The following is a 25,932-nucleotide window of genomic DNA, read 5'->3' on the forward strand; positions in this document are numbered from 1 at the left end:
ACACATCCTATGCATGTCTACTTAGAAGTAAGACCCACTGTGTTCAATGAGACTTACTCCCAGGCAAGTATGTATAGGATTGTAGCCTTTATTAGGATTTGGCTGTAAACCAAATTAAAACAGTAGAGTAGTAAAACTGACCATATCCCAAAACCAAGGATCTTTGTCTCAAGGATTGCCATCTGATTTTCAAATAAGGACTCATAGGACTGTGCCTGAACTCTCAGGAACAAGTAACCCAAAACTGGTTTGTATGTGAACCCAGCCACGTGACAGTGACCCTTGAATTGGGGCTACTGATGGGACTACTGGTTCATTTACCCCTACTCTGATGAGCAGTGGCTTGCCAGTGTCTCAGGCAGAAGTCTGCCCCAGCCCTAATGCCCACAATTCATTTTGGACAAAGGATTTCCAGAGCTTCAACCTGGGACTTTTGAGACACAAATCGTACTAATGGACTAAAGCATCCTTAGGGAGCAATTACCCATGGGAAGCATTTCAGAGTGGCTTCTGTGTGACTGGGATAGAATGCATATTGACTCTAAGTCAAAGTTTCAAGAGATCTATTCTTATTGTATTTTTTTCTATTTATCACCGTTGGATAGTAGTACGTAGTAACTTCATTGTCATTGTGCCACAGCACAACGAAATTTATGCACCTTTGGGATACAAGCATAAATATATACTACAATTCCAACAATCACACTCTACACACTCACCCACACATTCTATACAATATGCATCATAATATAAAAACAGTATAACAGACCATAATGCCCAGGAGCATGGTAACAACTATATCGCCTTATTCAACGTAATTATGGCTGTGGGATAAAAACTGTTCAGGAATTGTGTGGTGCTGCTCTAATAGTTCTGTGTCGTCTACCCGAAGGCTACAGTTCAAAGAACTTATGAGCCGGATGGAAGGGGTCTCTCAGAATACTATGTGACTTCTGCAGACAGCGAGATGTATAGATGACCTCCAAAGCTGGTAGATGAAGGTTGATGATGTGCTGCGCGATCTTAATAATTCTCTGCAGAGCTTTTTTGTCCCCTGCAGAGCAATTTCCGTACCACACCAAGATATCATAGGTTAGGACGCTCTCAATGGTGCAACGATATTAAGACATAAGCAGCTGCTGTGACAAATTTAACCTCCCAAGCTTCCTCAGAAAATATAACCACTTTTGTGCCTTTTTTATCAACAAGCTGGTGTTAATAGTCCATGAGAGGTCCTCTGTGATGTAAATACCTAGGAATTTGAAACTAGTAACCCTCTCCACCTCCTCATCATTTATGTATAATGGTGTGTGTACATCCCTCTTTTACCGGAAGTCAATTTTAAGTTCTTTAGTTTTTTTGATGTTAAGTGAGAGATTATTTTCTTTGCACTACAATAACAACTCCTGTACCTCCGTCCTATAAGCAGACTCATCATTCTTGCTAACAAGCCCCACCACTGTAGTATCGCCTGCAAATTTTATAATTTCGTTGGTGTTATGTGATGGGGTACAATCATATGTATACAGGGAATAGAGGAGGGGGCTCAACACACAGCCTTGGGGAGCTCCTGTATTTAATATCAGAGTGGAAGAAAGATAAGAGCCCATCCTAACTGACTGTGGCCTATTTGTCAAAAAGTCCTTTATCCCCAGACAAATGTCTTGCTGTATGCCCAAACTAGTCATTTTAAAAAAACAGCCTGCTAGGTAGAATGAGTTAAAAGCAGAACTATAATCCACAAATAACAGCCGAACATATGTACCCCGCTGTTCCAAATGATGCAGGACTGTATGTAAAACAATGGAGGATCTCTAAAATGTTGTGCTTTCCAAACTCCTGTCACGGCTACTTCTATACTTGAACATAATTAGCTCCTCCACAGACTCCTTCTCCAAAAGGCTGAGTCATAGTGACACGGCAAGTCTACCCGAAAGTTTACAGTTGCCAAGCAATGAGGGGTCTTTCAAATAGTTTATCTCTCTTCTCAAGCAGGAATTGCATTTACAAGAGGCAATGAGTCACTATGAAGAATGGCCATGATGGAAAATTGATTTCTGTGCTCTACCCTGATAATCAATTTCTGTTGCACAGCTTCAAAAAATATATACAAGGCAGGCAGGGCAAAAATTACGCAGCTGGCAAGAGAACTAAATGTGTTTTTCTTCTCTGTGCTCAGGCTCCATTCACTAAACTCAAGGCTAGAGTGTTAATTACCTGTGAAACCTGCAGAAAGAACTCAATTTTTTTCTCAACTGAAGTGGCTGCTGGGGGGGGGGAAACGTTAAGTACTGCAGGCACCGCAACATGCTGTGTAAGTGGCCCCTCCCACTCATTGCTGGAGCCATTCCTGGCAGTGATGGCAACACACAGGACATGCCATTTGGTTCGGTGAGCACCAGTGCATTGCCGACTCTGCCTGGAATGGCTCTGACGGCAAGTGGGAGGGGCCACTTACACGGCATGTTGCCTCCCCCCAGCTACTGAGTGGCAGCTTCCTAAAGACAATTTGATGACCAATTTGAGTTTTGAAACATGGTGACTCACAGTCCAATCTTGAGCTGCCTGGCGCATGGGGCTGCAGCAACGCTGAAAATGGCTACTGCCACATCCTGCATGCTCCAGGGAGCCGCTGGCAGCTCCTCAGAAGAAGGGGATTTCCGTCCCCCTGAGTAAACAGAGTAGCCCTGCAATGGCTTCCCACAATGGATTCTATGGTGACCCAAAACAAAGCTCCACCTGTCCCACCTACCTCCTGCCCCAGGCAGAGCTAGTCCAATGGCACTAGTCCAATGGCACGTCTGCAACAGTGCACTCTGGTGGTGAGCTGGTGCACAAAGTTTAGGATTGGGCCCACAGACTATTGTCTCACCTTGTTTAATACTGTGTTCACAGACAAGCAGTGTCTTTCAAGTTATCTCCCATCACTAACCAAGACGCTGCCAGGGATTGAACCTTTGGCCTTCCCCACATTAGATACATGCTTTTTACTGAGGATGACTTTTCCCTTAATCTAGATCAGGTTGTGCTCCTATTCCTTCATATTTCAAATTTCATAGGTTTTGGGTTCAAACTCTGTTGCTTTGTCATCTTCTTCCAGAAAATATTTCTGCCACTCATTTCAGAACAGTAATTAACAGCTTCAGTGCAACTTCACCATCATGAACATCTCTAGCTATTATCTGAGATTCGATGAGCTGTTGGGTCCAGAGGCTCAGTCTTCTTATGGAGGGGGATAATATTTTGTATAGACTTGTCATCCACAGAATGAAAAATTACAAGTGGAAACAGCAGTGGCTGATCACACCAGTCAAAGATTAACTTCCTGATGATAAAGGAATTTGGTGTTTCCTATAGCCAGGATGTTGCAATCAATGCTACACTGGGAGGGAGCTGCTATCGGGGCAAGAAAGTTTGAACAAAAGCCCAGGTTAGATTTCTTCTGCTGAAAGAAAGGGTAATAGCTGCTATAGGGCCTGGCAACCATCTTCCTTGACTGGCAGTCATCTTCTATGTATCTCTCAGCCCCTGTGGTCTGTCTGCTTTCCCACAGAACTGTTCCCATGAGAGTCATGAGCAGTTGGGCCCAGAACAACAACCTGAATTCCCACTGCATCTGGCTGGTGTTATGAGAATGGGATGATAAGATGCATTCCAGAGTGTTTTCCCCAAAAGCTCACGGCTATGTTAATTCTTCACATGTATCAATTTAGCTGCACCTGCTTGATAGCCCTTCTCCCAAATGATGGGAACCTGCCTTGTTGTACCAGGTCAGCAAATTATGAGCTGCCTGTTTGATAAGATGTCTCTTAATGATGAGAACCTGGGACATATGCTACTTCGTTGTCAATTCGCCTGTTCTTGCTAATTATGATGTTATTTTTAGTAACACTTAGTCTAGCCTATATAAGCCCTTGTATTCAGCCATTGCTATGCTCCTGAGCCTTGCTGATGGATGCTAGAAGGCTGAGCCACCCATTGAGTTGCCTGAAAATGTTGTAAGCCTTATGCCTGGAGTTGCCTGTGTAAGACTTATGCCTGGGAATACTGTAAGCCTTATGCCTGGAGATGCCCCTATAAGTTGGTGCTCTTAGATTTTAGACAAATAAAGCTCTTCTATGCAGTAGTGTTGCTAGTGGAGTGTGGGTGTGTGGGCTAGTCCAGGTGATGCACACAGGGGGGTGACACCACTACTGGCAAAAAATTTTTAAATCTTGGTATTTTCAATTAATACTGTCATGTTATATATCATTTGATGCATATTTTCATGCAGAATGCAATGAAACAAACTATGCTGAAATATCTCTATGCTATCAAAAGTTATTGCCAAAAAACCAGCAGGAGGCAAGGAAATGGGACATCACCGCCCAGGGCACTGCATGGTAGGAGGTCCATAAAGGGGGTGACGTAAACCCTAGTTACATCACTGTTTTTATGACAGCTTGGGACTGGACTTGCTTCCTCCTCAGATCCCAAAAAAACATCCAGCCCTGGCCAGAGCCACAGGCCAGAACAGAAAGGTTGTCCTCTCAACACTGATGAAAGCAAATAGCTGTGGTAGAAATCCAAATGAAGCTGTTTTAGGGAAAAGAGATTTGCACAAAATGTTGGCATCTTAGTGCAAGGAAAAATGGTGTCCACTACTAGCCTTTTAAGCCCTGGTGCTGTAAACAGGAGCTTCTTCTGCATCAGCAACTGTTACCCTGCACATGCCTGATCTTGTCTGATCTCAGAAGCTAAGCAGAGTCAGGCCTGGTTAGTACTTGGATGGGAGACTGCCTGGGAATACTGGGTGCTATAGGCTTATACCATAGTCTTTCGAGACTGAAGGTTGCCAACCTTCTGCATCATGCTCTTGCACAAATGAAGCCCTCTATGGGATGGATGCACAAAACACCTGTAGGTTGTGGCAGGGCTTGGTTTACGTAAAAGCTGAGGGATTCGGAGGGAAGCCAAAATACAAATGGTGAAACTTTTCCAAGATGGTTCACAGTTTCCTAGATGTCCAACTTATTACCTGAGTCTTCCATCCTCTGCTGCAGCTCCTCCTGGTATAATCTTAGTAATGAAAATCCCTGGATCGTCCCCGATGTGTGGGTTATCTGTTCCTCCAGCAATACTGAAACCCAGGCCAGAATTACCCTGGGAAAAAAAAATGCATGGGAAAAGGTGAGAACAAGAAAAAGAAAACCACATACCACCCGCTACAGAAAGATCAGTTCCGACTATTTAAGACTCCCTGTTTAATAACTTGAAATATAACAAAGAAAGCGCTTGGTGGTTTAAATCAAAGCTTTGACGAAAACTTGGCACTGAAATCAAAATACTGCTCAGCTGAACAGAGAAAAGGCGAATCTGCCCACAGAATTTCAAGTGGTAGATATTGATTTGATTCCCATTTGCTAAAACGCTGTGCTAGAAGAAGCCTTTAAAGTGCACCACTTTAATACCCAAAGATTAGTTTGTCGTTGCTACACATCTCCTCACTTTACTAAGATAAATTGCCCAGGGATTGCAGCATCTCGTCATGCTCTATTCAACAGCACGCCAGAGAACAAAAATAAATTCTTAGTGGTTTACTAAATGGTTTTACTTATATGTGTTCTTTTTAAGGGACGCTTCATGATTCTACCAGGACCAACGTTGGCTACAGGGCTTTGAATATTATAGCCACAGTTGGAATCATCAGGTACCTGCCAAATCTCACCTCTGAGCAGGCTAAGCTCTGGAGCCTTCAGACCTTGTTTGACCTTATCCTTACTCTTAATACCTGCTTACCTGTCCTCTCAAAGTAAGCAAGCAGGGAAAGGAGGGAACAGTTGAAGCAGTAGCCACTACTGACCTTACTCTCTCCATCTGCAATAATGGTGTGGATTGGACCCATTATAAGACAGTGAATGAATTAAGAAATGAGGAGGAGGTGGACTCATGCAGGTGGAGACCACCTACCTTGACCAAAGCCTCCCCAAACACACAGACTCACACGTTTTCCACTTTCTTTCAAGAACTCATCATGGTACATATCAGGGTCATAAGAAGAGCCCCACTGGATCAGGCCAAAGGTCCATCTAGTCCAGCTTCCTGTATTTCACAGTGGCCCGTCAGATGCCCCAGGGAGCACACAAGACAACAAGAGACCTTCATCCTGGTGCCCTCCCTTGCATCTGGCATTCAGAGGCAACCTACTTCTAAAATCAGGAGGTTGCACATACACATCATGGCTTGTAACCTGTGATGGATTTTTCCTCCAGAAATTTGTCCAATTCCCTTTTAAAGTCATCTAAGCCAAATGCCATCACCACATTATGTGGCAAGGAGTTCCACAGACTAACTACACGCTGAGTAAAGAAATATTTTCTTTTGTCTTTCCTAACTCTTTCGACACTTAGTTTTAGTGGATGTCCCCTGGTTCTGAAGTTGTGTGAGAGGAAAAAGAGTGTCTCTCTATTCACTCTGTCCATCCCCTGCATAATTTTGTATGTCTCAATCATGTCCCCCCTCAGGCGCCTCTTTTCTAGAATGAAGAGCCCCAAATGCTGCAGCCTTTCCTCATAAGGAAGGTGGCCCAGCCCAATAATCATTTTGGTTGCTCTCTTCTGCACCTTTTCCATTTCCACTATGTCCTTTTTGAGGTGTGGTGACCAGAACTGGATGCAGTACTCCAGGTCTGGCCTTCCCATGAATTTGAACAAAAGCAGCTATCAGAAAAAAATAAAACGGTTCCAAATGCCTCTTTTCAAGGATGTCACTTGTCAGTGAACGCTGTGTCACAGGTATACATAAAAACATGAAGCTCGTGCCGAGCAGATTTGCAGACACAAATGTTCTATGCGACAATGAGCCTCTTGGCAGAGTGGCTCCTTGTTAATATTCTCTTAGGAGACGGTACAATTACATTTTTAAGCAGACAGAGAGGCTCCCAAGGTGCTGTACACATACTCCGCTGGGTATAAATATGGATAGTTTGGAACTCTTATCCTTACATCTCAATGTTCTTTATATCTTTTTTCCTTCTCTTTCTTTCTTCTGAGTGTGTCAGGTTTCTAATAAACTCTCTAGACCAGGGGTGTCAACCATAAGGCCTGCAGAAGCTCTTTATCTAGTTCAGGGGCTCTCCCAGCAACACCATCAGCTGCTCTCAGTGCTGAGATGGCACTGCTGAAAGGGCAGCCCGCATAATAATTGGGCTGTCTCATATCTTGAAAATATGATCAAGGTTTGCATATTTTCTCTTCAGTCATTTGCAGCTAATGAGTTCCTAAGGGAGAAAAAAGTGCTCATTTCTGTTTATGACCTGCTTAATGACATCATCTTCTGCTTAATGACATCACTTCCAGCCCTCAGCAGGCATCAGGAATGCTATTCAGCCTGCTGTATGAAATGAGTTTGACACCCCTGCTCTAGACTTTATGGACCATGTATGTATAGTTGTAGGCCTCTTCTTGTGTGTGCCTCTACATGCCTCCTTCTATGAGGCTTGAACTTCTATGTGTTGGCATCCTTCAGTCTCGGGAGACTATAGTATCGCGCTCTGAAAAGTGGTTCTGGAACAGCGTCTAGTGTGGCTGAAAAGGCCGATTCGGGAGTGACAATCCCTTCCACACTGGGAGCAAGTGCAGTCTGCCCCTGGTCTGTCTCCCTGGCTATGGGCCTTCCTTCTTTGCCTCTTAGCCTCAGACTGTTGGCCAAGTGTCTCTTCAAACTGGGAAAAGCCTTGCTGCACAGCCTGCCTCCAAGTGGGCCACTCAGAGGCCAGGGTTTCCCACTTGTTGAGGTCCACTCCTAAGGCCTTCAGATCCCTCTTGCAGATGTCCTTGTATCGCAGCTGTGGTCTACTTCTGTGAGGCCATGAATTAGGTTTCAGAGTTCCAGGGCCTGGTCCTACCCAACTTTCCAGTGCTGATGCAGCTGCAGTGCAGCCCCAAGGTAGTGGAATGAATGTTTCCCTTACCTTGAGGAAGCCTCCATGACTGCCTCACCAATGCAAGATGCAACATAGGCCCTGTTGGCATGGTTGCATCAGTGCTGGAAAGTTGCCCTCAATCTCCTACAAATGACAATGGCCTCCAGACTCAATAAAGACATGAGACAACAAAAGCAGGTTGAAAAGAGACCCCACTTTATCAGTCATCACTCTGAACACTTGCACTGTATTTTCCATTTGTGATCAAAGTTCGGCTTTCTACCAATAATGACTACAGTTGTGCAAGAACAGGATGAAAACAGTGAAGAACAGGATGAAAACAGTGAATTCACTCAATTTATAGCCAATTAGGCTTCTGCAAGGCAATCAGCAAAACCGTTTGTCCCAGGTGGATTGGTGGGTGGTCACTTTTCCCCGCACCAAGATGTTGGTGAAAGGTTCAGCCTAATGGTTTTGGTTGCCCTTCTTCTCCACACCCATGCTAGCTCCCACATTTCTCCTCCCTTTGTGTCAAACCTCCCCAACACATCCCGTTTGGTGAAAGGGTGACATTCCAATTTGGGAATCATCTCACAACACGATATGGCAAAACAGATTGGGTTATATCAGCGGTTTTCAAACTCTCAGGGAGTTTGAAAACCGCTGTAAGTCCTTATGGGGGCAGGGAGAGGTAGCAGGAGGGCAGCGATGCGATCCCCAGGATCGCACCACTCAGGGGGCTGCAGGGGCTTGGGTGCACTTATCAGAACCTCCTGAAGCCTCCCAGGGGTCGGCAGGGCTCCCCAAAGCTACAAAAGTGAAAGTGGAGCAATTGCTCTCCACTTTCGGTTTAGCAGAAGTGGAGCACGATTGCTCCACTTTCATTTCTAAAGCTTCAGGGAGCCCTGCAAACAGTCGCGCAGGGCTCCTGCACCCCTGGGAGGCTACAGGAGGCTTTGGTAAGCCTTCTCCCTGCCTCCTGGCTGCCCCGCCCCTTAAGGGGGCAGAGGCCAGGGCCCGCAGGCTGGGGGTCGTGACTCCCCAGTTTGAAAAACCCTGGGTTATATGATGGCATCACTTTAAGTAATTGAGACAGAAAGCCAGGAGAAGACCACATAAATGGCACGTTTTTATAGGCAATATTGCTGCCCCCAAATTATCCAAAGAATGGAGTACTTTGATGCTCCAAATGTATTCACCAAGTAGAGTGAGTAGTGGTCAATTCAACCCTCCTTCGTACACCTTCGCTGCAATCTCTCCCATAACCCAACCTTCAGAAACAGGTTAATAAGGCAACATCCCCTGACAGCTAAGTAATGATAAGGAAAAAAGAAAAAGGGGGGAAAAAATCAGCAGCAAGCTTTTCAAAATGAGTCATTGCCAGCTCCCAACATTTATCTGGAAATGTGTGTCAGTGGCTCTGCAAAGACTATTTCAGCTCTGCCCCATGGGAGCAACCTCACAAAGGAAGAGGGCAGAACCCCTTCTAGGCACTCCAAGATCCTGGAAATTGCTAGTAATTAATCCTCTTGCAATCCTTGACCTGATCAACAGGGTCTGCAACACTGTTGCTTTGGCTTGCTTCTTCACTGAGTGCATTCTACAAGGCATTGTCGCATCACCAAAAAAAAAAAAAAAAGAAAGAAAGAAAAGATTACCCCTGATTCTTTCCTCCTCTGAAAACTGAGTTCAAACATGTGGTGTAAAAAAAAAGGCACAGTGAAGCTAGTGCAATCCTTAACCACTGTAATTAAACCCTAGGGCTGAAAACAGCTCTGGAATGTGAAAAGGTTGTATTTCCACCATACAAATGTGTGAGGCTACCATTTACTGTAGTCCATTTTGCTAAGACTCTACCGGGCAATGGCTCCCCAAAGCCTCATGAAGGTGTCCTTTCAACAGGAAAAACCTGGACTTTCTGCAAGAAAAGCAAGGGCTGTACCACTAAGCTAGTTTCCATACTTTTACAGGCTTTTTGGAGGTGCATGGAACAGGGCACAATACTGAATAAGGCCAATTTTGGCTTGGCTTTAACTTTGCAAACAGATTCTTTTGACTGGCTGTTTTACTAGGCAAATGTAATACTTTAGCTTTCACTGAAAATGCCTGAACACATTGTTACATTAAATTTGATTCCAAAGGGGAAACCAACCTTAAGGAACGTTGCCTCATTCATGAGTTAATTATGCATTGTGCGAAGTACGCACGTCCTTTTGTCTCTTCTGAATCAACTAAACATTCTTCACCCTCTCTGCAGAAACAGTCATCTACATTCACTTCAGAGAACAGAAATATCCACATATTTTATCACCGTGCCTGCTATTGAATTTTTTTTTTTTAGGTACTTTTGTACTTTCCATTCCGCCCAAGGGAAATGTAATTTGTCAATTTCCCACTTCGCCCCCATCAGCCAAAGCTCTCTTTGGAGTAGGAGTTCTGCAACTCTGAAGCCGGTTCATTATGTTGCACGTGGCCCATGCTGTCATCTGCCACTGTGCCTCCTGTAATGTTCAAACCCCCTTGTCAAGGTTCAGTACATTCAGTACACACACCCGCAATACACAAGATGGCAAACACTTTACATGTGATTTCTCCCTGGCTATTTGCAGAGGGACTCGCTATGCTCCAAATCTGTCTGCAGTACACAGGCTCTTAAAGACTCCTGGAAGGGTTTTCTTTGGGTTGTCAATCAGAAGGCTTGATTCATGAATTGAACCTATTATTAACAAAAACAGCCTTATTTAGAACAGGCCAAAACTCATAAGACCATCAGGAAGTTCCTTGCCAGATCAGCCCAAAGGTCCATCTAGTTCAGCATTCTCTTTTGAAAAGTAGACTATAAGGAACTTCCTTGAAGATCTAAAGCTGAACTAAAGTTTTCAGTGTGAGGGAGAATGTCAGGGTGAAAGGTGCACCAAGATCCCTTTATTGGCTCACCATTTTGTTTTGCTTCATTGTTTGTTTCACAGTGATTGCTTCTCCCACCAGCTGGCAGCTGCCATTTTCATCCCCAAACCTGTTCCCCGCCAAATAATGTTGCATCAGAATATAGTGTCATTCAGAGAGGAATTGTGGGAAAAGAAAAATGGCAGCCATCACCTGGTGCGAGGAGCACCACCGCTCTTGATATGTTCCACTGGCTTTTGTCCTGCCAATCACCAAAATCACCAATTTCACCACCTGCAAAACTACAGGGCATTTGGACTCATCCCAGGCCAATAGTCCATCGAGTCCAGCATTCTGATGCCGATGACAGTGTTACTAAGTATGCATAAAAAACCATGTCTATGGTGAAGGATGCATGCTAAGAGGGCATATGTGAATGCAATGAGGGCAGATGAGAACTTAGTGTCTCCATTGACCAAAGTTGGTACTAAGAGATCATGAGTCTCCGATGTCTCGTGTGAAAGGCAAAATTATGACTCAACACAATCAAGGGGAGATACAATGGGACATAAGAACCATCTCCAAAGGATGGTCTGGGATGAGTTCATCCCATAAAAGACTCAATGTTCATCTATAGCAAAGGTTCCTACAAAAGGTGTGGCCCAAGACCCCCAAAGCATAGTCTTTGAACTCCCTGCATTCTTGTTTCACCTAATATGGTGTTTCTGAGAGTGACCAATGTGTGCTACATTAGGCACTCCCATATGACCAGATGTCATAACTGCAAAAGAGGACAGGCACCCCAAAATGGAGGACATCCAAGAAAAACATAGGACACGACAAAATAAAAGCCAGAAACACTTGTATATTGATTTCATGTGGTTAATTTAAACACTATATTATTAAATTTAAAACTATATTACATATAATTTATTGCACATGATTTATTAATTACAAGAAGGCTATGTGATGCCTGCAGGGACCCGCTCACAGGGAAAAGGAGGGCATTCAAGTTCTTTCCCAGGACATGAGGCTTAAAAGAGGTCGTGTCCTGGAAAAAGAGGGTATCTGCCCCCACCTTGTCAGCAAATTAGGAATTGCTGTTTCTCCTCCAGGCACCCAGGACAGAGTCTTCTTTGCACCTTTTCCCTGGAAAAGCATTTTCTGCTCCTTTGTTTCATGTCCTGCTCATGAAATCAAGTTAGGTTACTCCCAAGTTCTGCTGAGTTTGCCCAGCAAAACCTTTCCTATATTTTCCTTGCTATTTGCTTTCAGATGGGACCTTGCAGTTTCTCGGTTAAGCAGCCCCATGTCTCCTGCATCAACACAAGCTTTGATGAAACCACCCCAACTAAAACCTTGGCCACTGGCCCTGCTACTGCATCTTCTGTGTCTTGTGCTCAGCAAATCGACAACCAGTGGCGGACCTCCCATTCACGCTTTGGGGCAAATGCCCCAGGTGTGGATCTTGTGCACCTTTAAGACCCTGCAGAAGCCTCTCTCAGGCGCCCGATGGGGTCGGAAACTGTGCTTCTGGTTTTCTGAAAGCACAGTTTAAAGTGTTGGGGAACCTTCAGGAGGCTTCCCCAATGGGCCCTGGAGTCACATGGGGCACCGTGCGCTCCAGGTAAGTGGGGAGCGGATTTGCGTGCAGGGGGGACAGTGACATCCCGCAAAAGGCACCATCGTGGACGTTTATCCTGGGGTGTGGGGCTGGGGAGGTCCACCAAGGCCAAAAACATGGTTACTGCCTCCCTCTGTGTGTGAGTGTTCGTGCATGTTACATACATCTCACAGCACCTCTGGTAAAAGCTTTCCGAGAAGAAAACTCTCCAAAATGGTTCACGCAGCAAAGGAATAAACAGATAACTTCTGGTCCCAAAGGGCTCACAATCTGCAAATGGACACAAAGGAGACACCAGCAACAGTTGCTGGGAGGGACACTATATTGGGACAAATATTGACATTTGCTCTTCCCCTCCTAAGTATAAGAGCTCAGCTGCCATTTGAGAAAAGGTGCCCCTTTGCCCAGTTAGTAAGTATGAATGAGTGGAAGGATATGGATGAGTCAGTGGCAGGACAGTGACTTAGATGGACTATTGGTCTAACCCAGTATGACTATTCCTCATCAGATATTCAACAACGCCTGTACCCATTCGTTCTTCCATTCGTGCTTCCAGCAGGCTGAGTTCCTGGCAGATATGCAAAGGCACCTCTCTATTCAATCACAATGGGAGCACTTTCCCCAGCTCTAAGTAAACATAATCGATCACACAGATTGCAGCTCAGGGCCCAATGTTTTTGCTTAGAAGGCTTTACATTTACGACACACGCTCCTTCCCCCAGATCAATTACTCAGCCTACTTCCAAAGCAAGAGAACATCCGCAGGGACAGGTCATGAAGGAGTGGGAGGGAAAAACAGTGAGAACTTTATGGTATTTTTAACAGGAACCTTTGTTTTTTCAACACCTTCTGCTCCTGCTGAGACCCATCACACTTTTTTTTATGTAGGGGTGCATTCAGAATGTGATCCCCACCTTCAGTTGGAAGTAGTTCAGCTCCTTCTACCAACCCAGAAACCCTCCATCTCATTACCACCTCATTCTGCCAAAGAAGTTGATAAGGCCCAAGACTGCAGTTAGAGGGAATCCCTTTGGGGGGGGGGGGGAGGCACTACAGAACCTCATTTCTTTTTCTTTCCTGTCTTGCTGTCTTGAGTGCAGCCTGAGGCAGGAGGTGGGCCATTGTGGGATCCAAGTAAGTAGACTAGATGGGCTCTTGGCCTGATCCAGCAAAGCTCTTCTTATGTTCTTAACCCAGTGGTGTCATTAGGGGTTGCAGACCATACCGGATGACACACTTGGGGGGGGGGGTGACACCACTACTGGCCAAAATTGTGAAGTCTTGGTATTTTTCAATAATACCATCATCTTATATATCACTTGATGCATAATTTATTGCAGAATGCAATGAAACAAACGGTGTTGAATAGCTACATTCTATCAAGCATTATGGCCAAATAACTAGAAAAGGAAAACACAACTGCCCTGTGTAACAAAAAGTGGATATTCTTAACTCAGAACTTGGTTACTGATTTGTTGGGTGACCTGTACTGTTATATATTAAAATTAAGTTAATGGGATTTACACCAATCCTAGTGATGCCACTGCATTTAGGGTGTGCATATGATATTGTAATGTATTCTGTATGGTCTGGTACGGGAGGTGGTCCATCTTGGGCGCGACACAATGAGGTCTTGTACTGAGTGATGCAAACCCAAGTGACGCCTCTGTCTTAACCAAAGATTGTTAAGAAGGAAAGGCAAGTTAGGGCCAAACTAGTGCACAAGAGTCAAGCATCTGCTCTTGACACACTGTGGTACGTTAAGCAGATACCTGACCCTTGCACTCTTAGTTTTGTTTCCTAAATAGCAACCATGGGTAGCGGTGGTGGCAGGCTCACAACTACTGAATGGAGGCAAGAGTTTTGAACCCCAGGGCTGTCCCAAAATCCAGCCACGGTTTGGCAGTGTGCCAGAGACCACCTCTCTCACCTGGTGGGCTGCAGTGCCTTCCTCTGTCAAATACATAGCCCTTAGCACAACAGCATTCCAAGGCAGAAAGAACTGCTTCCAACTCCACTGCTCTTTTTCCTCCTATGCTCCCTGGATTAAAAAGGGAAGAGGGCAATAGAGTAAAAGAGGTAGCGTGCAGGCAGTAGCATAGCCAGAGGGGGGTCGCACAATAAGTACTGCAGGCGTTGCAATGCACCATGTAAGTGGCCCTTCCCACTCACTGTTGGATAAATTCCAGGAAGCAACAGCAAGGCGCAAGAGACGCCGTTTGGTTCAGTAAGTGCCTGTGTGTTGCTGTCTATGCCTGGAATGGCTCTAACAGCAAGTGGGACGGGCCGCTTACACGGCACATTGTGGTGCCTGCATTACTTACCATACTGTCCTCCCCGCTATGCTACTGTGTGGAGGACAGCAATAGGCTAGAATGTCTTTGGTCTTACACTCTCTCCCGCTCTCTTCCCCTATTCCATTTTAAATCCAGGCGTGTGGAAAGACGAAGGATAGTGGGGAAAGGATGGCAGGGGCAGTGAACAAAGGCAGTGAACAGAAGCAGTGCCTTCCATCAACCCACTGCCTAGAGCAACTGCCACAGTTCAGCTCATGGAGGGGCTGGCTCAGTTTAACCCTTCGCTCTCACCATGGTCCCAGTCCAGATCAGGCACCTGTGGCTGTTAGGAAACAAGTCCTCCTCCCCAACCCCACAAAAATCTCAAGCAAATAAGGGCCAATTATGTGCTTCTCATAACATGTAGTTTGATCCTTAGAAAAACAGAGGGACTGTTCTTCCCACACTGGCAGAAACAACAGGAAATCAGGCACAGCATTTAGCTAAAAAGTGCCTAAATATAGGTGCAGCGAACACAAAATCTCCAGTAGATGATCACCTAAATCGAATGCTGATTACATCTCAAAACTGTGTGGCTCGGATCCCAAAGGCACTTACATCTATACAAACGTCACAATGCAATCAATGAAACCTGAAGGGGCTGTAATGGCTGTTGCAAGCAGCTGAATAATCTCCACCATCAACGGCATTTTAACTGCCTATTGAGATGGTATCAGTGACTTGCTCTATCTCTCGACTCCGGTTCACGATCTATAAAAATGATTTCAAGATGAGAAACAATTTATTTTTACTACAGCTTCAAGGGCTTCGTTTCTGAGGACGTATATTCTCAGTGCCTAATGCAGCTTCTGCGTTTTCCATATCGGTGGCAGAGATTGGCTCGCAGAGGACGTGTGCCCAAAGTCATTTGTGAAATTAATGGCAAGCACAGGCACGCATACTTCGGGAAATAAACAGTGAATTATTGATGCATTTCTCAGACATTGACATATGCATATATCTGCACCAAATGGAACAAGCATCTCGGCTATTAGTACTCTTCCCCTCTCGGACCAAACCAAAGCCTTTAACGTAACTTGAATTGACCAAGGATTACTTACTGGTTTGGTTCCCGGATGCATCCTTTCATATGTGTACATGATGCTGGGTACATGCCAAGTGAGCATGACGCAGACCAGCATCATTACATTTGCTCAGGCTGATGGTTAAGCATCAGGCCTCAAAGGCCTCAGGTAAAAGGCCAAACCTTTGGGAAAAGTAACCCCCCTCCCCATCCCACTCTCATGCAGGTGAATTTGCCTATTGGGAAATTCTATGCCTAGTCACACCTTGCTTGGTCAGGAGATTTGCATCTGTCAGCAAACCACATTGTGGGAGTGCTCTGACTTTGGGGTAACAAAGATCTTAGAGATACAGAACACCTTAATTTCCCTTATCAACTTTAGGGTACAGTTCAGTCAAAGGTTATGTGCTAAGAGCCATCAAGAAACAAAAAGGAGCTTCTTGAGGAGCTGACTCCACAATAGTTTCCATGGTTCCCATGGGAATTTTTGTTATAAAAGAGTGGGGCTCAGACCCTTCATGTTGCCCTGTAAGGGTGTAATCCTAACTGCGCCATATGCCAGCCCAAGTCCCTTGGGCTGGCATAGGAGGGTCGCAAACATGCCGTAAAGCATGTTTGTGCCTCCACGGGAGGAAGCCATGCTGGCGCATGTAAATGTGCCGAAGCGTGGAGGCTGGCAGAAGTCTCCACGGCGGCTTCCTAATCGCCATTTGTGTCGACACGCCCATGCTGACACAAGCGGCAAAGGTAGGCATGGGGGGGGCAGGGAGGAGGCAGGAGGGGGGTGTTTCTGAGCGGGCAATGGGTGGCCCCGTGGCAGGTGCACGGAGAGCCAGGGGCGGGGCTGGGACCCGGCTTCAAGCCGCTCCGCTCTCCTCGGACTTGCGCTACCTCCAGAGGTGGCGCAGGTCTGAGGAAACCCATTGGGGCCAGCAGCCCTTACCCAGGGGTAAGGGGAAGAGCTTCCCCTTGCCCCTGGCTGAGCCGCTGCAGCCAACAAAACTATGTTGGGTGCAGCGCAAGCCTCCTGGCTTGGATTGCGCCCTAAGTGATATAAAGCATATATATCCAGTTCTTAAATAACTTCACTGGCTGCCAGACAGTTTCCAAGCTCAGTTCAAAATGATGTTTTACCCTTCAAAGTCCTACATAGCTTGGGATCTCAGAATCAAAAAGTGGCCTAATCCTGTATGAAACTGCTTAAATTCCAAGAGCTTCTTCTGAGGCCCTTCTTCATGTGCCCTGCTTCCTGATGCCCATGGAAAGGGCCTTTTCAGTGATGGCACAGTCTCAGGATGCTGCCATACCTTGCATTGGGGAAACACCATTTCTGACTGAGACCTTCCATAATGTTTGCTGCTGCTATCTAACAATATATATTGTTTTTTAGGTGGGATTTTATGTGGCTTGTTTGAATGCTCACTTGACAGCCACCCTGAGAGATCCTGGAATGTAATTATACCAGACAAGCAGACAAGTAAACATTTTCGACAACCAACCATCCTCAGAAAGGCAATGGGGCACTGTTTTACATTGTTTGGCCTTGAAGACAAGACACCGCACCCCATCTATGGGGGGTGATAAAATCCAAAACCATGGCATGCAATAAACCCCACCTGAGAGCATCTATGAGCACAACATTGGCTACGGAGCACAGAGATTTTACACTCTGTTATTATAAAGAAAATGTAAGCCATCAATGAGCAGTGCTCTAAAATCCATTTTGCTCAAGGGAAATTTTGGATGTTTTTCCCCTCGGAAAAAGAGCAGTTTTATGTTCAATGTTACATCTGTGAATTGAATCTGGTTTTAAAACATAAAGCAGAGTAAGGAATGTAACGTGTGAGAGATCAGCTTGAGGAGAAGGAGACAAGGTGGTCATAAGGATAGCCCCGCTGGATCAGGCCACAGGCGCATCTAGTCCAGCTTCCTGTATCTCATAGCGGCCTACCAAATGCCCCAGGGAGCACACATGACAACAAGAGACCTGCATCCTGGTGCCCTCCCTTACATCTGGCATTCTGACATAGCCCATTTCTAAAATCAGGAGGTTGCACATACACATCATGGCTTGTAACCCATAATGGATTTTTCCTCCAGAAACTTGTCCAATCCCCTTTTAAAGGCATCTAGGCCAGATGCCGTCACCACATCCTGTGGCAAGGAGTTCCACAGACCAACCACACATGACACATTGTGACATGAATTATGATTGGATAACAACTTGGGGTGACATGACTCAGCACATTTCTGATTTAATTACTGGTGCTTGACACCTCATGGGTCCCATGGAAACTTCCTACAAATGTATGCAGTGAAAGTCTATTCCTGGCCATTGAGCCTGGCATCTGCCACACAAAGTGCAGCTGGAATGAGTATTGATCTGCCAATTTAAAACTGTGTTTGGTAGTTAGACTTAGCATTCAAAGTAGTGTAGACCAAGTTAACTTTATCGTTTTCCATGCTACATGTATACTGAACCCAGGAACTTTTCCATCTCTCTCCTGACCTAGGCAGGGTGAGCATTGGTTGCCTGAGTAAGATGTAATTTTTCTTTCTCTAATAAACTTTCTGCTTTGAATGTGTGTGTGTGTGCAGTTCTATTCTGGCAAAAGATTGCTCAGGAGGAACCCAGGTATATTAAAGTGCAAGCAACAGTGGTGGGTTATTTAGGATGAGCTTGGGCAGCCTGCCCCACAGGAGTGCAGAAGACCTTAAGGAACAAAGAGGTCCTGACAATTACTTTAGCTTGGTACTATTTAAACCTTGGTTCTATTTAAACCTTCAGCCTAGAAAAGAGACACCTAAGGGGGGACATGATTGAGACATACAAAATTATCCAGGGGATGGACAGAGTGGATAGGGAGATGCTCTTTACACTCTCACATAACACCAGAACCAGGGGACATCCACTCAAATTGAGTGTTGGGAGAGTTAGAACAGACAAGAGAAAATATTTCTTTACTCAGCATGTGGTTGGTCTGTGGAACTCCTTGCCACAGGATGTGTTGACAGCGTCTAGCCTGGACGCCTTTAAAAGGGGATGGGACAAGTTTCTGGAGGAAAAATCCATTACGGGGTACAAGCCATGATGTGTATGTGCAACCTCCTGATTTTAGAAATGGGTTATGTCAGAATGCCAGATTCAAGGGAGGGCACCAGGATGAGGTCTCTTGTTATCTGGTGTGCTCCCTGGGGCATTTGGTGGGCCGCTGTGAGATACAGGAAGCTGGACTAGATGGGCCTATGGCCTGATCCAGTGGGGCTGTTCTTATGTTATGTTCTTAAACCAGCATTTCTCAAACTGTGGGTCAGGACAGGTAGGTTATGAGCCCATTTCAGGTGGGTTGTGACTTGCGAGGCACCTAGCTCAGCCACCACTGAAAGAACAGAGTTGAAAATACATGGTACAGAGCTACTGGGCAGGATGGGCTCCTGAAGAGAGGAGAAGATGCTTTGGAAGAGAGGCTTTGCCCTGAATAGGTAGGAAGATGGGATGCTGGAAAGATTGTGTGGGTTGGAGAAGGATCCAAGCCTGTTTTGAGTTCCAAGCTTGAAAGTTTGAATTCCGAGGTATGCAAAATAACAGAACGAGTGTGCTCCGTAATTGAACTTCTGGCTAATCGCAGCTTAGGTTTGAAGCCTAAATTGATTATCTCACTGCCAACCATGACATCAAGTCTAGGGTAATGACATCATTTCCAGTGAGTCCTGACAGACTGTCTGTCATTCTAAAAAGTGAGTCCTGGTGCAAAAAGGTTTGAGAACCACTAATATTAACAACAACCATAGATTAGAAGCATTCTTGTGCTCTTTCAGTTGTACCAAGGTCTTAGACATGTCTTTCACCTCCTCTTGCCTGATCCCTTCTTGATGCAGAAGGTGCTGTGCTATCTTCTCTATACAGTCAGTCCTCCGTATCCACACACTCTGTTTCCATGGATTCCCTTATCCGCTGGAACAGAAGTGTGACTGACCTCGCACCATTCGCTGACTGTTCTTGGCTATCTGTGGCATCCACAGTCATTCTGAAGCTACTCACAGGGCCATTCTGAATCTGCAGCAGCAATTTTGAAGATACCGGTGACTATTTTGAAGGTGTTCATTCCCTGGAATGGCACATTTTGAAGATATTGTGCTGGATTTTCCAGGAACCTAGTCCCAGTGGACAATGAGAATTGACTGTACTTCTTGCTGGTGGGCACCAAGGCTGAGGAACTCTATACCCCAGGAGGCTTGCTGGGTCCTTTGCCAAAGGCTGCCCAATGGGTTCTAAAACCTTTTTATTTTATTTGACATTTGGCCTGAGTTGAATGGTCAGCCTAGCTTTCTATACATTGCAGTGATTATGGTTTTGTTGCTCCTGTTGTGTGATACTTTAGTTACTGTGTTGTTTTAATGCTGTTTTTAATTGCATGACACTTTGAACGCACTTCTGGATGGAAAGCAGTCTAAAAATATTAATACAAATAGCCTACTAAATAAAACTCTTTTCCCTGGCCTAATGAAGGCAGCTGCTCATAAGGCACAAGCTACAGATGCATCCAAAATCTGCAGCCAGATTTTAGATGTCTAAATTACCGGATCTGGTTTCCAAAGCGGAACTGATGGGAGCTCTTCATTGTTCCAATTTTTATTTTCCAAGTTTGTATGGTGCACTGAGCGCACACAATGTGCCACAACATTCATTTCCCTGGGTTTAGTTGTACGCCTTTCCCACCTACAAACCACTGCTCATTGATAAAACAACCTGATGCAATTGTACGACGCTTCTTTTTGGAAGCACATATGGGCATTGGTAAATATTCATACACATGATTGCACCAGGATTGCTTTTTGCAGGAGCTTATCAACATGCAAGTGTGGTCACACTAAAGGCCAAAACAATGTGAATGAACTGAAAAGCTGTGGCAAACTTTCAGTGCTCCAATTCTAGAATCAATTTTAGAAATTATTGTATTAAACGGGAATTCAGGAGGAGTAGAAGGCAAGGCAGAGCAAATCAGAGAAGCAGTAATTGAATGGAACGGGGGTGAAATTTCTTGTCCCTATTACTGGCTTCAGTGAGACCAACCAATGCACAATGCCATAAGTGTTCTGGGGAATTAAAAGAGATGCCACTGAGCGCTGCCAAAAATGCAAAATCAATGGCAGTTCTGCCCTTGACATCAAGGGGAAGTGGACAGCGCCCAAGATTTACCATTCTAAATTGCAAGCTCTACATGACAATAATCAGAGCAGCAATATATAAGCTGTCCAAATTAACTGATACATCATAGTGACTCTGCAAAAACACCATCAGTTTAGCTAGCCAAATTTTTTATTGTACGCTCTCCAAACACAATCTTCAGGCTCTGGGGACCACTTATAAAAAAACCAATTAGGACTCTGTGCTACATTTTGGCCCCATCCTATGATGTTCTTTGGAAGCTGAATTTGCATTCAGCGGCCTTCCCTGGCTTACAATTAGTGCTCCGTTAAACTTTTCGGAGTGCTCAGCACCTTGCAAGATCAAACCTTGGCTCCCCTGGTGCAACAAACTGGCACAGAGTACATATATCTACTTAGTTCAAAAACTTAATTTGTCAGTTCAGTAAATTTTTGTAAGATTGTTGTATGACAGTGCATTTCGGAGACTCCAAATTATGGACCAAGAAAGCACAAGTTTATGCATGATGAATGCATTGTGTAAAACATATGAATGTGTATGTATGCTTTTCTGACGCATAATTTATCCTGCCACCAAAAGTAAGAGTCATGTTACATGTGCAATCAAATGTACAATCACACAACTTGCCTCCAGTCAAGGCTTAGATTTAATAAGAGCAAGTCAGGAGGTATAAAATGGGACAAATCCATGGTGGGGAGATGGGCTTAGTAGTTTTGCCCCCACTGGTTTTTTATCTCAATCATGTGCCCCCTCATGCAACAGTTTTAAAAAAGAAAAACTTTTGCTGAAAGCCAATAGGTTCTCTTTTTTTTACTACAAAATAGCGCACGATGGGGAAGTGTGTGCATGCATGATCAGAAACTAACACTGGGCAGGGAACAAACTACTAAATCCCCCTACAAAACCCCCTGCTGCACTTTTGCCCCATTTAACTACTTCCCTCATAAGAGCCCCACTGGATCAGGCCAAAGGCCCATCTAGTCCACAGTGACCCACCAGTGGAGCACACAAGACAACAAGAGACCTGCAACCTGATGCCCTCCTTGCATCTGGCCTTCTGAGGTAGCCTACTTCTAAAATCAGGAGGTTGCACATACCCATCATGTATTGTAACCTGTGATGGCCTTTCCTTCCATAAACCTGTTCAATCGCCTTTTAAAGGCATCTAGGCCAGATGCCATCACCACATCCTGTGGCAAGGAGTTCCACAGATTAATTACATGCTGGGTAAAGAAGTACTTTTTCCTTTCTCTATTTTCACTTTCTATTTCTAATCAAACTAAGGCCTAACAGGGCCAACCGTGCAATTAAACACACATGTAACTGGCCCTAAGAATGCCAAAGAGATTGGAAGTTAAGGAGGTGCACGCCTGAACAGAGGTCTCTAGTAGTCAGTGTTCCAGCTGCAGGGTTGATGAAGACCACCGGTCCATACAGCTCAGCATAATCTATTTGGATTGCCAGCTGCAGCGATCTCTTCCAACCCAACTTCTTGGGTGACATTAATAGGATGGAGAATGCCAGTCCCAGTCCCTGAACTGGGACCTTCTGTGGGTAAAGCAAATGTTCTGCCATTAAGTGACCAAAACCTCCTGCAGTGACTCTTGGTTCTCACCACAGGTATGACAGGGGATGACCTTCATGTCTTGAGTGATCCTACTTTCACAGTGCAACCTGGATCAAGTTTACTCAAAATTAAATAAACTGCTTTCAATGAGATTTCCTCCTAGGAAGTGTGAACAGCAACCTCAGCATCTTGGGGCTTCTTGCCATCCTAAATGACACGGTCTCAAATTCTTCTTGCTTCTTTCTGCCTCCCTGGTACTCCCTGGTATCCCAAGGGCTCCAAAGAGTGGCTCCTCTCCCCCCTCCTAGAATTATTTAAGCCAGTCTTTTTGGTGTTCCCTGGCTTAGCCATCATCAGAGTCGTAACGTACTGCCCTGGTGCCCAGGCAGAGACTTCATGACGTCATGTGACGTTGTGACTTCACTTGTGCATGCGCCCCTGCTTGTCATAGTGCCCAGGGCAGGTGCCCCTCAGGCTTCACCCCAGTTCCAGCTTTGGCCATCACTCAACATTAATGAAGTCTACAAGTTTGCTTACAGACGTTCGCCTCTTTCCACCTTCTCCCATTAACAAATAGGTGGGAGGGCAATGATCCATCCTGGGTGTTTTTGCTTATGCTGTAAAGCACTACAGGGCATTCCTGGTGCTTCAACTACCATTAACAAATGCTCATGCTAAATTAAACCTAAACTATCCTAGAGGCCTCCTGTTGTTCTGGACTGAGTAACAACAGTATGATAAAACTCCAAACCTGATGCCAGCTGAACACCTGCAGCAATGAGATTACATGCTGGCAAGCAGGAGGCAAAAGATGGTACAATCAACGGAATGCAGTCTCGTGGCACAAATGCAGTTGCTGGCAGCAGAGAAATTAAACAGGAGCTTTCCTCCATTGCTTTATGAAACCATTGTTAATACCACCCTGTTCGCTAATTTTTTTTTAATTTTTTTTTAAATGCACATGAAATATGCATCAGCTTATATACTGGGAGATGGAAGACTTTTCTTGCATAATTTATCAAGCAGTTTTCTTCTGCATGCGCTGCCTCCGACACATTCTCGGCATCACCTGGCAGGACAAAGTTCCAAACAACACAGTCCTGGAACGTGCTGGAATCCCTAGCATGTATGCACTGCTGAAACAGAGACGCCTGCGTTGGCTCGGTCATGTCGTGAGAATGGATGATGGCCGGATCCCAAAGGATCTCCTCTATGGAGAACTCGTGCAAGGAAAGCGCCCTACAGGTAGACCACAGCTGTGATACAAGGACATCTGCAAGAGGGATCTGAAGGCCTTAGGAGTGGACCTCAACAAGTGGGAAACCCTGGCCTCTGAGCGGCCCGCTTGGAGGCAAGCTGTGCAGCATGGCCTTTCCCAGTTTGAAGAGACGCTTGGCCAACAGTCTGAGGCAAAGAGGCAAAGAAGGAAGGCCCATAGCCAGGGAGACAGACCAGGGACAGACTGCTCTTGCTCCCAGTGTGGAAGGGATTGTCACTCCCGAATTGGCCTTTTCAGCCACACTAGATGCTGTTCCAGAACCACCTTTCAGAGCGCGATACCAGAGTCTTTCGAGACTGAAGGTTGCCAACAAAAATTTCTTCTGCATCGAACCCTATGCACGACTACTCAGTAGTAAGGCCACCTATGTTCAGTTAGGGCTTATCCCAAGTCCACCCTGGACTGGATTCAGGGTAACCAGTTGTCAAAACCGCAAAAGAGGACAAGGCACCTCAAAATGTAGAATATCCAAGGAAAATGTAGGACGTGACAAAATAAAAGCTAAAAACACATGTATTTAAACCACACACAACACTGTACTCTGATCTTGAACGCCAATGCAAAACTAACTTACACGGGATGATTTAAATACTACTTGGATGGAAGGAGGGAGATGAAGATTTTTTTTCATTTTACTTATGGTCTTCTCAGTGGTGTAGCATGGCCAGGAAGGCTGAAATGCCTCGTCTGTGGTGATGTGGAGGTTTTCTGGGCTGAAAACCCAGGGGTTACTGAAGGGGTGCGCATGCTCACTGCCTGAGTGTTCAGAGCAGCAAGTAGATTCTCTCACCCACCTGCACCTCCATCTGGCTCCAAATCGCGTTGGCCTGGAAGGGAGGTGGGACTAGCCTCCGGCACTTAAGCCGGATCCTAAACCCCCCTCCTAAGCAGTCTGGCCTAACACAGGGCTCCTTGAATCTGCGCCAGTGATTTAGCTGGCGCAGATCTGCATAGCCCCATTGTGGTGGCTGGAGCAGTGCAATATCCCCTTGCCCCAGGTTGTGGCACAGCCACCTCCAACCCTGCACTGGATACAGCACAGGACAGCAGGCCTGACTGTTTCCAGCACAGGTTAGGATTGGGCTGTGAGCCTCTGTTTCCCTCCATATTCACCTAGTTTGTGCAATGCTCAGTTAATAATTTCCCTAATGCAAAGTAAACTGGATAGAATTAGATATAAACAAAGTTGAGGATAACCGTAAACACCCATAGAAATCCAGTATCCATGCTGGAAATTGAATCTGCCTGATTATGTCACTACTGTTAATTGTCACCTTTAAATCACTGAGACTCAATGCAATGCATTATGGGGAAAAAGTCCAGTATTTTCATGGAAAACAACAGGACTGTAATTATAATTAGCACTTGCATTATGAGCTATTTTAGATCATTTTACCTTATGTGAGGTTTTTGATGGAAGTAGGGAAACAGAATAAAAGAATGGTAAAACTTAAAAAAATGAATCAGCCCAGGCTCCCACAGACATGTTCAGGTTTGAAATGTCAAAAGCGAAACCATCTGTTGGAAGTTCTGTCAAGATCTTCCCAGCTGGTACTAATGGATCTTAGCAAATTATGTACAAGAGGCATATTTTCAGATACTAAATAATAATATTTAGGGGGAAAAAATGCTGCAAAACTCTTAAGTACTCAAACGATTTCATCCACCTCACCTCAGTTCTCCTTGCATCAACCTTATAAAGCAGGACAGTACCATTGTCTAAATACTCGTACTATTTATTTCTAGTTCTGGAGGCTGTCTGCTGGTATTCTTTTGCATCTTTTTAGATTGTGAGCCCTTTTGGGACAGGGAGCCATTTAGTTATTTGATTTTTCTCTGTAAACCGCTTTGTGAACTTTTAGTTGAAAAGCGGTATATAAATACTGTTAATAATAATAATAATAATATTTGTTTAGGATCATATTATAGAAACAAAATTGAAAGGGAACTACAAGGTCATTGAGCCCAATTCCCTGTCCACTACTAAAACACCCTTGATAGATGGTTTAAAGACCTCCAACAAGGGAGAGCAGGGCCATTCCTAGCAAGAGTATGCTGGAGTCCTTATTATGGCTGTGTGTGTAAGTAAAATAAGGCATTAAAAAGTACTTATATTAAGATATATCCCAAAATTCAAATTAAC

At 45.0% G+C, this 25,932-nt stretch overlaps 1 protein-coding gene across 6 annotated transcripts in view; it reads right to left on the reverse strand.

Annotated features, from left to right (window-relative positions):
* DLG2 (discs large MAGUK scaffold protein 2) overlaps positions 1 to 25,932 on the reverse strand; it is a 1,048,787-nt gene that overhangs the window by 267,515 nt on the left and 755,340 nt on the right. For all 6 annotated transcript variants that reach the window (XM_066618862.1, XM_066618867.1, XM_066618866.1 and 3 more), the window contains one exon: positions 5,018 to 5,142. In XM_066618862.1, coding sequence (XP_066474959.1) covers positions 5,018 to 5,142 — 125 coding nt within the window. The remainder of the gene's footprint in view (positions 1 to 5,017; positions 5,143 to 25,932) is intronic.

The sequence above is a fragment of the Tiliqua scincoides genome, chromosome 3 (assembly GCF_035046505.1).
Source record: "Tiliqua scincoides isolate rTilSci1 chromosome 3, rTilSci1.hap2, whole genome shotgun sequence".
Taxonomy (NCBI): Eukaryota; Metazoa; Chordata; class Lepidosauria; order Squamata; family Scincidae; genus Tiliqua; species Tiliqua scincoides.